The 15,390-nt window shown below is 34.1% G+C and overlaps 1 protein-coding gene across 1 annotated transcript in view; it reads left to right on the top strand.

Moving 5' to 3' along the window:
* LOC100369908 (uncharacterized) overlaps positions 1-13,324 on the top strand; it is a 55,955-nt gene extending 42,631 nt beyond the window's left edge. The window contains exons 12-13 of the mRNA XM_085502372.1: positions 4,731-4,803; positions 12,755-13,324. Of these exons, the coding sequence (XP_085358498.1) occupies positions 4,731-4,803; positions 12,755-12,823 (142 nt within the window). The 3' untranslated portion in view covers positions 12,824-13,324. The remainder of the gene's footprint in view (positions 1-4,730; positions 4,804-12,754) is intronic.
* Positions 13,325-15,390: the final 2,066 nt, after the last annotated feature.

Genomic DNA, 15,390 nt, shown 5'->3' with positions numbered 1-15,390 from the left:
ATGTTTACTCATGTGAGTTGCATCATCCAGACTATAGCCAACTCAAATCACTCGTTGACGTTTCTAGCCTTTAATTTCATGGTACGTAGTTATCTACAATAAAACTCACCAACGCATGCACAAATCACAACAGATTGCACTCTGAGACGATTTACAGGTACAACTCCATTAAAGATTAATTGCCTACAAGAACCACACTGAGCCCCCGTCTTATATGTTCTTTAATTTAGATGCATAAACAACTTAAAAATATCATTCTCAAAGCATGTTCAGACTCCGGGGACTTTAACTTAACTATACCGATATATACCTACGATTTTCAGTCAACTGTTGACATAATGAATCGGTTTGTTCAATCGTTTTACCTACATACCTCAATCAACTGAATCAAAAATGTGTTGATATAGTGAGTGTGAATTATAGTGTCTTCTGTCAATAGACAGATTGAGAATTTATTTATTTAAGACAACTCCACTAGGCTCAGCTTTCAATGTGTGTTTACATTTCCCATTTGTTGATTGCTCTTAAACTATAATCACAGTTTGCAATACTTGCAATGGTAATATAGGTAAATATAACCCTCCACTACACTTCCAAATAAAGCAAATTTGAAGGTTGAACACTTTCCAATCTGTACTTACACTGTACATGTTGCCTTGTGCATAATACCAATATTAAATCAGAACAAACAGATTTATCAGCAATTGCTCTCTGTAGTCTACTGTAAAATGACTAATTTTCACTGTGTTTAAATTTTGCTGATTTACCATTTCAGGCATATTCAGTAGGTTTTAAATTCACGGTTTTATCATTTAGATAATGTGTTCTATGCTAAATTTACATATTCACTGGGTTTTAATTTAGCACATTTTCCAGTCAGCGAAATAGGCAAAATTAAAACTCAGTGAATAATTAATCCTTTTACAGTATTATAAGCACATGTAAACCAATCCACAGTTGCTGTCAATGTTCAGATGCAGTCTGAAAATGGATTCAGCTTCATAACTGTGTGCATCCATGAATGAATGAATGAAGTTTATTTCTTTATAAAACATATATACAGATAATAATATACAAATGTATTTGATATATAAACAAATGAGTAAATAAAATTAAGTAAATAGGTGTATATTCTTATCCTCGTATTTGTATGTTTTTTTTTATGTATTGTTTATTTTTTCCAGTTCTGTTAATGGGTTTGCTCGTTGAACAATGTATTGTATAAAAAAATATATATATATATAATTTGAATTTTAAATATATATATTTTTTAGATATTTTTATAAATTGCTTATAGTCTAGTCTAGTCCATGACTTTTTGAAATAAATGAACAAAATATTAATAAGTTATATATAAGTACATAGTTTTGTAAATAATTGAATAGACTCAAAGTCTTAAATTAACAAGAGAGACGAAAGAAAATAAACTGATTAAAGCATTTTTGTCTATTACTTGGAGAAAAAAAACTTAATCATACAAAATCAAAACAGTAACAAAAAATATACATAAAAAACATAGGAAATAAAATTATAGTAGACATGGACATGCCTGGACCAATCATATTCAAACTTCTAACATGCATCATGAATCTTGGAATACATTAAAAGCACACTCACCATTTGTTTTGCTGAATGACATCCATTTTACAGCTACAAAAAAAAAATCAAGCATTTCAGCCATTTCAAAATTGAATCTCGGTTATGAATGAATGGATTTATTGTTAATTAAGTCATGAATCGCACAAATAAACTTACACAAGTTTGTATCCTCTCTGTCATACGATATTACTTCGAATGTCAGTCAGAAAGGAACATGAATGTCATCATCGATATAATTTGTTATATTACCGGTAGTGACATTTGGAAGTTTTTACAGTCTAAATAAGTATCCAAAACATAGGTACTTCAAAAGGATATATAAAAGTGCATATAAACCAGGAATTACATGTTTTGTGTACTGAGTTCTTATAATAACTTATGACCATAGTCTGTATTTTACATAATTGCATACGTTACTAATAGAACAAATACTGTATTTGTGTTGTGTACTACTTACCCCGCCATGGATTTCAATGGCCATTTACCCCTATTCAAAGATGGTTGCTTACTGCATAGAATGAAAACATGCACTGGTCACCCAAAATTGTTGGAGAGAGGCAGGCTAATTTGCATAAAAATAAAATGTTTCAACTTTGGGCAAATTTTGTTATAGGTTAGGTTAATCCCTACATTTTTTTGTTCTTGCTCATTCGAAATAAAAAATAACTGTAAATAAACACCTTTTGCTTTCTGTGTATCCATTTGTCACATGAATAACATTCTAGTTTAATTCCAGTGAAGTTATATAGACTTGCAAATAAGAATGCTTTACATTTCGATGGTGTTAATGTGGTATCTTGCTTTATATAAGCATATTCCCATGTTTGACATTCTCTTGTGTCATGTCCTATCAGGGGATTATAATAACCATGTCTGCTTTTTTTTTTTTATCCCTGTACGACTATAAACTACATGAATTTTTAAAATTTTCAATCATGTAGTTTACTTTGATTATGCATGATATCATTATTTTATGTCTGCTGGTGATTGCATGATGACGACACTTTCTGAATGGCATAATTCACCTATAAAGTATTGTGGTAAATTGCACATTCAGTCTGTATAACCTTATGTGTTTGCAGGCTAAGCTTCCACAAATACAGGCACCGTACCTGCAAACTGAAAAGTCTTGACTGCCAAAACCTACCTGATGACATTGATATATGTCTGCAACCTATTAGGTTTACATGTACATGTGCTATTAATGCATTTTGCCAAAACCAAGAAACCTACATTTTATACTTACCGTACATATTATTCTATAACAGGGAACTAGTAACATAATATTATTTTCACATGCGCAGGCCAAATTTTCTGTTCTTTTTTAATGAATGCTGAATTTTTTATTTCCTTTTTTAGCTCCGCTGTCGACTTTGTCGAGCGGAGCTTATCATATGAGTGATTGTCCGTCGTCGTCCGGCATCCGTCGTTCGTGTCAATGTTTTACTTTTTCGACTTCTTCTTGAAAACTACAAGCCTGAATGCTTTGATACTTGGTGTATATGTACCTTGGGTAGACCTCTGTCAGATTTGTTCATTTCATGATCATATCTTCAATTCTCTAATTTTGGTGAATATTTTTGTAATTTTTGGTAAAAAGTGATATTTTCGACTTCTTGTTAAAAACCGCAAGTCCAATTGCTTTGATATTACATATATAGGTACTACATGTGAATCTCTCTCAGATTTGTTCATTTTGTAATGATATCTTTAGTTTTCTAATTTTGGTGAATAATTTTGTCATTTTTGGTAAAAAGTGATATTTTCGACTTCTTGTTAAAAACCGCAAGTCCAATTGCTTTGATATTACATATATAAGTACTACATGTGGATTTCTCTCAGATTTGTTCATTTTGTAATGATATCTTTAGTTCTCTAATTTTAATGAATATTTTTGTTATTTTTGGTAAAAAGTGATATTTTCGACTTCTTGTTAAAAACCACAAGTCCAATTGCTTTGATATTACATACATAGGTACTACATGTGGACCACTCTCAAATTTGTCCATTTTGTAATAATATCGTCAATTCTCTAATTTTGGTGAATATTTTTGCCATTTTTGGTAAAAAGTGATATTTTCGACTTCTTGTTAAAAACCGCAAGTCCGATTGCTTTGATATTACATATATAGGTACCGTACTACATGCGGACCTCTCTCAGATTTATTCATTTTGTAATGATATCTTTAATTCTCTAATTTTGGTGAATATTTTTGTCATTTTTGGTAAAAAGTGATATTTTCTTCTTGTTAAAAATCACAATCATTTATGGTGAAAAATGATATTTTTGAATTCTTGTTGAAAACAGCAAGTCCCATTGCATTGATACTATGCATATTGTTCATTTTCTAATGATATCTTCTGTTCTTTAATTGAAATGTGCATTGCTAACAGTGGAGCTATCTCAGCCGAGAGGCTGCTTGTTCTGACTTTCTTTGGGACTTTGTTTTGAAGAATATTCATGCGTTTATGTGTTAAAGATTCAGGCTGCTTTGGCCTGGCAATCAGCATCACAAAACATATTGTCTTTGACTATTTTATGCCTTAAGTTTTGTGTGGATGGTAACATACAATCTAGTATACAAAACTTAGTATAACATTTGTTTATTATAAATATTTTGTACATCTATCAGTTACTATGATTTTTGATACCATAACAGCAAAAATTGCTCAGTAGTGACAAGGAAAATTTATATCGTGAACATATCCATAGACAAACATACTATTTGAACTTGAGCTACTCTTCTGGGTTATTCTTTACAAAGACAGAAAAATTGAGAAATTATCCACAGCTTTCATAGGTTCATGGTGCGTGGCAGATTTTCCGAAGATTAGACGCAGTGTTCCACTGCTTTCTGGGTTTGCAATAAATTTTTACTGAAAATAGTTTGTAACCAAATGTCTTTGTGTTATAATTTTCTGTCACTATGTATAAAGGCAAAGCGACTATTATTAAAGTTTATTTTGAGAGATAGAACTTGGTTAAAATAGTTCCGTCTTCACAGTATCCATGGCATGGACACAGGAATCAATGACATAGAACAACCAGGATATAAAACCATATTCCCTGCTCAACCAGAAATAACTTAGCTTGTGCCCATGATAAATTATTCTTTTTCCTTTCAATGCAGGCGTGAAAATGCACTGTTAGCAAAAAACAGAGAAATTAAAAGATTGAGTGATTTACTGGTGTTGGAGTTATTGGTAAGTATGGAGTTTGTCTATCTCTTATATAATATGTACATAGGACCCCCTAGACTAATGTCAGTATATTAGTACATGTAGAGAAAGGACACAGACCAATCCATATATGTACATACAACACCCTAGACTAATGTCAGTATATTAGTACATGTAGAGAAAAGACACAGACCAATCCATATGTACATACAACCCCCTAGACTAATGTCAGTATATTAGTACATGTAGAGAAAGGACACAGACCAATCCATATGTACATACAACCCCCTAGACTAATGTCAGTATATTAGTACATGTAGAGAAAAGACACAGACCAATCCATATGTACATACAACACCCTAGACTAATGTCAGTATATTAGTACATGTAGAGAAAAGACACAGACCAATCCATATATGTACATACAACACCCTAGACTAATGTCAGTATATTAGTACATGTAGAGAAAAGACACAGACCAATCCATATATGTACATACAACACCCTAGACTAATGTCAGTATATTAGTACATGTAGAGAAAGGACACAGACCAATCCATATATGTACATACAACACCCTAGACTAATGTCAGTATATTAGTACATGTAGAGAAAAGACACAGACCAATCCATATGTACATACAACCCCCTAGACTAATGTCAGTATATTAGTACATGTAGAGAAAGGACACAGACCAATCCATATGTACATACAACCCCCTAGACTAATGTCAGTATATTAGTACATGTAGAGAAAAGACACAGACCAATCCATATGTACATACAACACCCTAGACTAATGTCAATATATTAGTACATGTAGAGAAAGGACACAGACCAATCCATATATGTACATACAACCCCCTAGACTAATGTCAGTATATTAGTACATGTAGAGAAAAGACACAGACCAATCCATATGTACATACAACCCCCTAGACTAATGTCAGTATATTAGTACATGTAGAGAAAAGACATAGACCAATCCATATGTACATACAACACCCTAGACTAATGTCAGTATATTAGTACATGTAGAGAAAAGACACAGACCAATCCATATGTACATACAACCCCCTAGACTAATGTCAGTATATTAGTACATGTAGAGAAAAGACACAGACCAATCCATATGTACATACAACCCCCTAGACTAATGTCAGTATATTAGTACATGTAGAGAAAGGACACAGACCAATCCATATGTACATACAACACCCTAGACTAATGTCAGTATATTAGTGCATGTAGAGAAAGGACACAGACCAATCCATATGTACATACAACACCCTAGACTAATGTCAGTATATTAGTACATGTAGAGAAAAGACACAGACCAATCCATATGTACATACAACCCCCTAGACTAATGTCAGTATATTAGTACATGTAGAGAAAGGACACAGACCAATCCATATGTACATACAACCCCCTAGACTAATGTCAGTATATTAGTACATGTAGAGAAAAAACACAGACCAATCCATATGTACATACAACTCCCTAGACTAATGTCAGTATATTAGTACATGTAGAGAAAGGACACAGACCAATCCATATGTACATACAACACCCTAGACTAATGTCAGTATATTAGTACATGTAGAGAAAAGACACAGACCAATCCATATGTACATACAACCCCCTAGACTAATGTCAGTATATTAGTACATGTAGAGAAAGGACACAGAACAATCCATATGTACATACAACACCCTAGACTAATGTCAGTATATTAGTACATGTAGAGAAAGGACACAGACCAATCCATATGTACATACAACACCCTAGACTAATGTCAGTATATTAGTACATGTAGAGAAAGGACACAGACCAATCCATATGTACATACAACCCCCTAGACTAATGTCAGTTTATTAGTACATGTAGAGAAAAGACACAGACCAATCCATATGTACATACAACACCCTAGACTAATGTCAGTATATTAGTACATGTAGAGAAAGGACACAGACCAATCCATATGTACATACAACCCCCTAGACTAATGTCAGTATATTAGTACATGTAGAGAAAAAACACAGACCAATCCATATGTACATACAACTCCCTAGACTAATGTCAGTATATTAGTACATGTAGAGAAAGGACACAGACCAATCCATATGTACATACAACACCCTAGACTAATGTCAGTATATTAGTACATGTAGAGAAAAGACACAGACCAATCCATATGTACATACAACCCCCTAGACTAATGTCAGTATATTAGTACATGTAGAGAAAGGACACAGAACAATCCATATGTACATACAACACCCTAGACTAATGTCAGTATATTAGTACATGTAGAGAAAGGACACAGACCAATCCATATGTACATACAACACCCTAGACTAATGTCAGTATATTAGTACATGTAGAGAAAGGACACAGACCAATCCATATGTACATACAACCCCCTAGACTAATGTCAGTATATTAGTACATGTAGAGAAAAGACACAGACCAATCCATATGTACATACAACCCCCTAGACTAATGTCAGTATATTAGTACATGTAGAGAAAAGACACAGACCAATCCATATGTACATACAACCCCCTAGACTAATGTCAGTATATTAGTACATGTAGAGAAAGGACACAGACCAATCCATATGTACATACAACACCCTAGACTAATGTCAGTATATTAGTGCATGTAGAGAAAGGACACAGACCAATCCATATGTACATACAACACCCTAGACTAATGTCAGTATATTAGTACATGTAGAGAAAAGACACAGACCAATCCATATGTACATACAACCCCCTAGACTAATGTCAGTATATTAGTACATGTAGAGAAAGGACACAGACCAATCCATATGTACATACAACCCCCTAGACTAATGTCAGTATATTAGTACATGTAGAGAAAAAACACAGACCAATCCATATGTACATACAACTCCCTAGACTAATGTCAGTATATTAGTACATGTAGAGAAAGGACACAGACCAATCCATATGTACATACAACACCCTAGACTAATGTCAGTATATTAGTACATGTAGAGAAAGGACACAGACCAATCCATATGTACATACAACACCCTAGACTAATGTCAGTATATTAGTACATGTAGAGAAAGGACACAGACCAATCCATATGTACATACAACCCCCTAGACTAATGTCAGTTTATTAGTACATGTAGAGAAAAGACACAGACCAATCCATATGTACATACAACACCCTAGACTAATGTCAGTATATTAGTACATGTAGAGAAAAGACACAGACCAATCCATATGTACATACAACACCCTAGACTAATGTCAGTATATTAGTACATGTAGAGAAAGGACACAGACCAATCCATATGTACATACAACCCCCTAGACTAATGTCAGTATATCAGTACATGTAGAGAAAGGACACAGACCAATCCATATGTACATACAACACCCTAGACTAATGTCAATATATTAGTACATGTAGAGAAAGGACACAGACCAATCCATATATGTACATACAACCCCCTAGACTAATGTCAGTATATTAGTACATGTAGAGAAAGGACACAGACCAATCCATATGTACATACAACCCCCTAGACTAATGTCAGTATATTAGTACATGTAGAGAAAAGACACAGACCAATCCATATGTACATACAACCCCCTAGACTAATGTCAGTATATTAGTACATGTAGAGAAAAGACACAGACCAATCCATATGTACATACAACACCCTAGACTAATGTCAATATATTAGTACATGTAGAGAAAGGACACAGACCAATCCATATATGTACATACAACCCCCTAGACTAATGTCAGTATATTAGTACATGTAGAGAAAGGACACAGACCAATCCATATGTACATACAACCCCCTAGACTAATGTCAGTATATTAGTACATGTAGAGAAAGGACACAGACCAATCCATATGTACATACAACCCCCTAGACTAATGTCAGTATATTAGTACATGTAGAGAAAGGACACAGACCAATCCATATATGTACATACAACACCCTAGACAATATATATGTATATAGACATAGATCAATTAACAGGAATTAACTCTTGGGAGACATTTACTTGTTCAAACTTGTTTCAATACATCAAATGACATGTACTGTCTTCAGACAATTCTCAGCAGTGCTTTCTGTCATTTTGAAAAATATATGTGTGACATGCTCACATAATTAACTTATTTGTGCAGAGCCACAATTGCATCTACATCCAAAATAAAATATTGAGTCTGTAGGAATTAATTCACTTTATATGGGCAGTCGTTTTTTTAAATAAATTACCTCAAAATCACAATGACATTGTACTTGTTAAATCAGATAAGCAGCTTTCCATTGCTCTGTAATGCCTTATTAAAGTGGAGTCTCTACCCAGCCACTTTGTATTACTAGAATGAAGTTTATAATGAGCTTGCAGTGTTACAAGATACTTGGCTTTAATTCAATATTCACTGGGCATGTCGAGTAATCCCCACTGATAATCACATTCAATTAACAATGACGTATTTTTAATAATTTTGTCTGTAATTCCATTATTTTTTGATCAGTCTCTTATCGTCCAACTTAATCCTGTCTTTTCTCCAAATCCTATTAATGATCCAATCATATTATAGCTTCACTTAAACCTTAATGCAACCTAGTCTATGAATATCAATTAATCCGTCAGTATAATGTTGAAAAGTTTCATTCTGCTGTGACTCACACAGAAGATCTTTGCTCTAGTTGTATATCGCCATAAAGTCACTTTCTTAAATTATCACATGCCGTAGAAGGAAGTTTTTAAGTTATTTTAAGAGCTGCATGAGCCCAGGATTCTGCTAGCAGTTACTCGACCTATAATTTGCCTGAAAATCATCTCTGTTTCACTTTTGGCTTCTGTGCTCTCACACGGTTAGTGGTGTATCCATTACATGTATATGTACATGCGGAGATACAGTGATGTCTTTGTAAAATCTGATTCCAACAGCTCTCTTGAATTACTGACAGGATTTTGATAAAACCTAATTGGTAGAAATTCATATCAATTATCTGTTCACTGTGAGGTTCCGTATTATGTTTGAAATCAAACATAGAAATAGGACAAACAAAGATCATAGCGTCAAAACACTACACAAGTAATTTTCGAGTATTTCCATGCTTAATAATGATGATATTTGACTATGGTCAATTCTGATGAAGTAAGAGTATCTCAATGTCATTTATGTTTGGAATTGATTTATAGTACCCCGATTTGTTAATTATCTATTTGTTTATTTTGCATTTTAACAGTTATCATGCTAACTCTGATATAGACATATGCAAATAAAAAATTGCATTTATTGTGTACTCGGTCATTCAAATATGAGTTATTTTGACCATAGAAATGTTGCATAAGTACAACAGATATGTATGGTCTTCTGTGTCCTAGGTAGCATAGATGCTACTATTAGAGCAAATGGATTGAAACTTGGTACATTCATACTGTTTGTGTAGTCTAGTGTCTATTTAGTTTTCTAATATTTTGGAATCAACCCTCTGTCTCACTTTAATACAAACTTACATTTTGAGTAATATTGCACTCACCTCAGACAGGTGCACTTTCTAAATTTTCTCTCTGTAACAAATTTCAACGGAATATCGATGCCGGTTATTACTTTTTATCTCGCAGTTCCATCCATTATTAGTTTCTCAGTGAACATATGGTGACCGAGTTCTGGGGAGGCACCAACTTATATGGTTCATTCACTTTTCATTCAGAATATTGTTATGCGACTGAATGTCTTGATTTATGATAAGAACATGTATATAGGTATACTATAATAGTATGACATATGACATGATGAATATCAGGATAATAAGGGATTATTTTGTAATCTTTTGAAACATCCTAACTCATAACCACCTTGTCATGCATCCTGCATATTGTAATATTTTTATGAACCAGATTCAGCGGTATGGCTAAGGAATTATTTTTATTGACTAATAAAATGTTGTAATGGTTGAAAGCTTTTTATGTCTCCCATTTCTATATTAAAATGTTTATGATTTTTGGCTCCCGTCTGCGTTATTAACAAGGGAAGGCGAATGTCATACCAATGTCTGTCTGTCTGTACGAATATGTGGATGGATGGATGTGTCAAGTCTTCTTTCACACGTATCTCGAAAACCACTTGGTGGATTGGGATAAAATTTGGGACAGTTTTTGTGTGTGATACACTCAAGACCTTATTAAATGTTGGTACTAATCAGTATGTTCGTTCATATCATATCAACAGTTAGCTCAAATGGTTTAAAATTTATACATACATACATACTGTTTGTGGCGTTGACAGTTTAATACTACTTTGGAATTATAGACTGCAAAAATTATGTTAATTAGCCGTTTTGCATATTTTTTTTTATTCCCTCCATCTCTTTGTTGTTGTATTACATACATGCCAGACTCTACATCCCAGTAGACAGAAACAGAAATGCTTTAGTGTACTTAGCGTATAATAATCAATACTTCTCCAGGCTTGCGTGTCTGTGTTTGGATTTTGAAACACGTACAAGCTATCAATATACAATTCACTGAATTGCAATGGCATAAACCCCTCTTAACAACAACAGTGCCCACCCATCTATCCATCCATTAGCAGATTTATTCTATACTTGTTCCACATCCTGCATCTACCTTGCTTACATGCTTATGCATGTTCTATTTCCGTTTCTATTCACAATTGAATGTTCTCTGAATACCTTATAAATCTAATTCCACTTTATCAAGTCTTAAAGGGCCTTTAAGTTCGATTTGATCTCTGTCACAGATTTTTTTTTAAGCGTTAAAAAAACTAGATTGTATGTACTATATCTACTGTGTTTATTGATTTCTTTATCTCATTGCAAATGACTGAGGTGAATAAAGAAGTGACCACTTTGTCTGCAATGATGTGAAACTGAGTAATAAAACATTGCATTAAATGTTAAAATCTGTGGATGATGGGATGTACTCCTAATATGATAGAAATGCACAGATTTGTTCTCATAAATGATAAATACTTTAATAAGAGCTACTTTTACAATCTGATAAAATCTGATGCATAGGTATGAGCTAAAATATTTTATTCATTTTTTTTCACTTTTTCAGTTTTTTTTTTTTTTTATATACCACCATTGCCTTGAAAAACTAAATGAAAAAAAAAAAAATTCTCCCAAACAAATTAACAGATAAACACAAAAAAAAACTAATAAAATATTTGAATAGATGATAATAAAAAACGATTATTAGAAATCAGAGCTACGGTAATTCATATACATTGCATTTTTATGATGATTTCTATAAGAATGACATCAACAGACATGAGTGATTATTAACTATTTTAGTGAATATCGCTGGTAGCTAAAACTCATGTATCGTTTCCTTCCAAATTCCAAACTCAGTGAATATCATTGCAATATCAAATTCACTAAATATGAAACCCAGTCAATTTCCAATCTGTGCGTTCTCAATAGGATTACTATAATGACTCTCGGAATTGCTAAAAATCATTACGTATATGAGCAACCCAATTTTCCAGATTATCAAAAAAGTCAGTCTTGTGGAAAATAATTGCCTTGCAATAACAAATTATCTTGGTAAAATAAACACTAACTCTTCAACTCTGTTTAATGGGAATTATTCTTGGCATGTATCCCGAACAAGGCCTTAAATTTGTTGGTATCAAATAAGTCTTTATCAAAAAAAATTACGCAATATTTTTTTTGAATTTATTAAAACGATGTGTGTATCTCTCAGCTGGTTATTTTATCAACATGTATGCATTGAAATAGATTATATAGCACCCTTTGTGATTCATTCACACACTATCATGTCGTTCACACATATCATATGTTAATCACTCAGTAGTGTTCCATTAGTGGTTCACATCATTAAATCCACATTATTAGATTTACCATTGCCTGCTCTATTAATGGACTCAAGCTGTTACTGTCTAATTACTAAATATATCTTGTGTTATTATTACAGAAAGATGCTGATGAGATGACAACCGGAGCTGCTCAAGCTGTGGAAAATGCATTGATGGAGCAAGATTAAGACTGATTGGCCGGATTGTTTGAAACAGCATTGCTTATTGATCAGCTCGTCAATGGCAACCAGTAATGTGGCTTCTTGCTGAACATGATTGTACATACTAACTGCGAACAAAAAAACATAACATTCTCTTATCTTATTTAATGCTGAAATCAATTTCTATAAATTCTATGCAATACGATTATTGTGCCAATATTTTTCCAAAATATCTACTTTTTAGATTTATCAACCATCTATTTTATGCTTAATATTTACATTACCTGTACCATACATTGTACATGTGTAAACCAGTTTTCCAGAGTAACAATTATTTGTTTCCGTCCATTTGGTTTACCAGTGAAAGCACAAACAGAGTTTAAAGACTACCACAGTGAACTGAAAATAAAACTAATTTGGCTGATATTGATTCTTCATTTAATTTCCCCATATGATGTTCATTAGTAGCCGCAAGTTTATTGTTGTTGTGTTATTATTGAATATAATAAAATGTTTTTGTGTGAATAATTGTTGTCATTTCTGTTTGTGGGTGTGTTAAAACGTTTTTAGATAACAGCCAGAGCTGTTTGTATAGTTGATTGTCTGTCACGGCCGTCTCGCAAGCGTTTTTTCTTGAAAACCATTAACCATTGCTTTTATACATGGTACATATGTTCCTTGGGTGGACCTCTATAACATTTGTTCATTTTGTGATATATCTTAAAATATTAATGAATATTTTCTTTGGCCTCAGGTTGGTTATTGAAGCCTTTGTAAGGTCTTGGGGGAGAAAGGGGTCCATTGGTTGCAATGTGACTGTTTCAGAGTTTATGACATAGTGAGGGACTATGACCTGACTCATGCAGTGTCAGATGAGCCTGGGTATCACAGTAGTGTTCCTCAAAGTGTGAGGTTGCCCAAAAAACACACTAAAGAGGGCCATGCTGTGACCTATTCAGGAGCCTACTCAAGAAAGGAGACATCAAGGATGAGCACTCTTGTAGCACCAACCCAGAGAGGTGATGATATACTGGTAGTATGAATAATGTTTGAATCATGAAACTGTCCCAGCCTAAAAAAGAGGTTGGGATAACTTTAGGTAGTCCACCTCGGCAGAGTAGTAAAGCCATGAACCACCAACTAGAAGTTTCCCTGATAGTTGCAAAAGATCATCATAGTGAGCTTAAACAAGTCAAGTACTCTGTGTTCAAGATAAAGATGGTGCTAGGCAAACAAGAGCACGAAAAGCCACGGCCTGGAATGTGCTTGGGGTATCCCTTGGCACAAATGTGCACATTCCCCTCAAAGTGGGATGTGAATTGGAAGGTTCAAGACGCCCATCTGTGATATGACTATATCTCTGAATGGCATATCATGAACAAAGAATTTCACCATGTATAGTTCTCCTGTAATCCCAGAGTTGAATGAAATAATGTGTGTTGCGCAATGTGGATTTACTATTATTTATTTGACTTGATGACCAAACCTGATGTTGAATGGTGGGCTGGAATCCTGTATGTGCAAGGTTGGAGTGTGGTTCCTGCATTTATTCAACTATGCATGTTAGGACAACTTTTAGAGGGTAATGCGCATGACAAGCCAAGCACCTTGTCACATATGGGAAAAGTAGCCAGCAAGCTGGCTGTCTCCCAGGAGACAGAAGAGGCTATAGTCGTCAAGTGATGCAGAATGACCACAGAGGGACACCCCCCCCCCCCAGTTGAGATTGGTATCCCAGTCAGTAGTACAGTAGTACCCCTGCATCAGACCGCTAAAAGGTGATCCCCAATATCACCCAAAACAAAAATTCACAATTGAATTTTCCCTCTGCATTCTGATAATAATAGCTAAAATGAACTCTCCTAATGATTTTACTATGGAGATCCCTAGTTGAAGATGCATATGATCCACCAGAAAGTCAGACAGGAATAGGTCTAGTCGCAGAGAAAGACAATGAACTGGAACTTTGTCTTTGGGCTAAGCCCCCCCCCCCCCCAATATCGTCATATCGGAAGACTGTACAAGGTATACTCTGGATATTTTGGGTTCCAGTGGTCTTATGTCCCCAGATTGATAGGAATGTCATGATGCCAGGCGGTAGCTGAAATCATAATCAAGCTGGCCGAACATCATCCTAATAAGTGAGACGTACACTTTCTAAAGAGACTTCCATTCATAATATCTGTTTGAAAGAAGTTTGAACTTAATATGCATGGACTGATTGATACTTCTGTGAAACTGATATGAGATTGAACGAAATCTGGCTTCTTTAATTTAAAGTTGAATTAGTTCATGATAAATGTGGATATTACCCCCCCCCCCCCAAACACGTTCAATCGGAGCATATTCCATGAGATAGTGTGATTCTGACAATATATCCGCTGATAACAGTTAGGTACACACTGGAAGTCAGGACTGAAGTAGATGGCATTAATATGCAATCAGTATTTGATAATACATATTTGGCTACATCATATAATATTCGATTCTATCGTGGACAGAAAGTTTGCTACATTTTGGTATACCTTCAAGGCAAAGCAATATAAAAAGGTCATGTGCAAAGCTTCAATTTGTTCTCATTTTTGATATTCCCA

The sequence above is a fragment of the Saccoglossus kowalevskii genome, chromosome 8 (genome assembly GCF_978046115.1).
Source record: "Saccoglossus kowalevskii chromosome 8, keSacKowa6.1, whole genome shotgun sequence".
Classification (NCBI taxonomy): Eukaryota; Metazoa; Hemichordata; class Enteropneusta; family Harrimaniidae; genus Saccoglossus; species Saccoglossus kowalevskii.
This window is presented reverse-complemented; position numbering and strand designations above follow the sequence as displayed.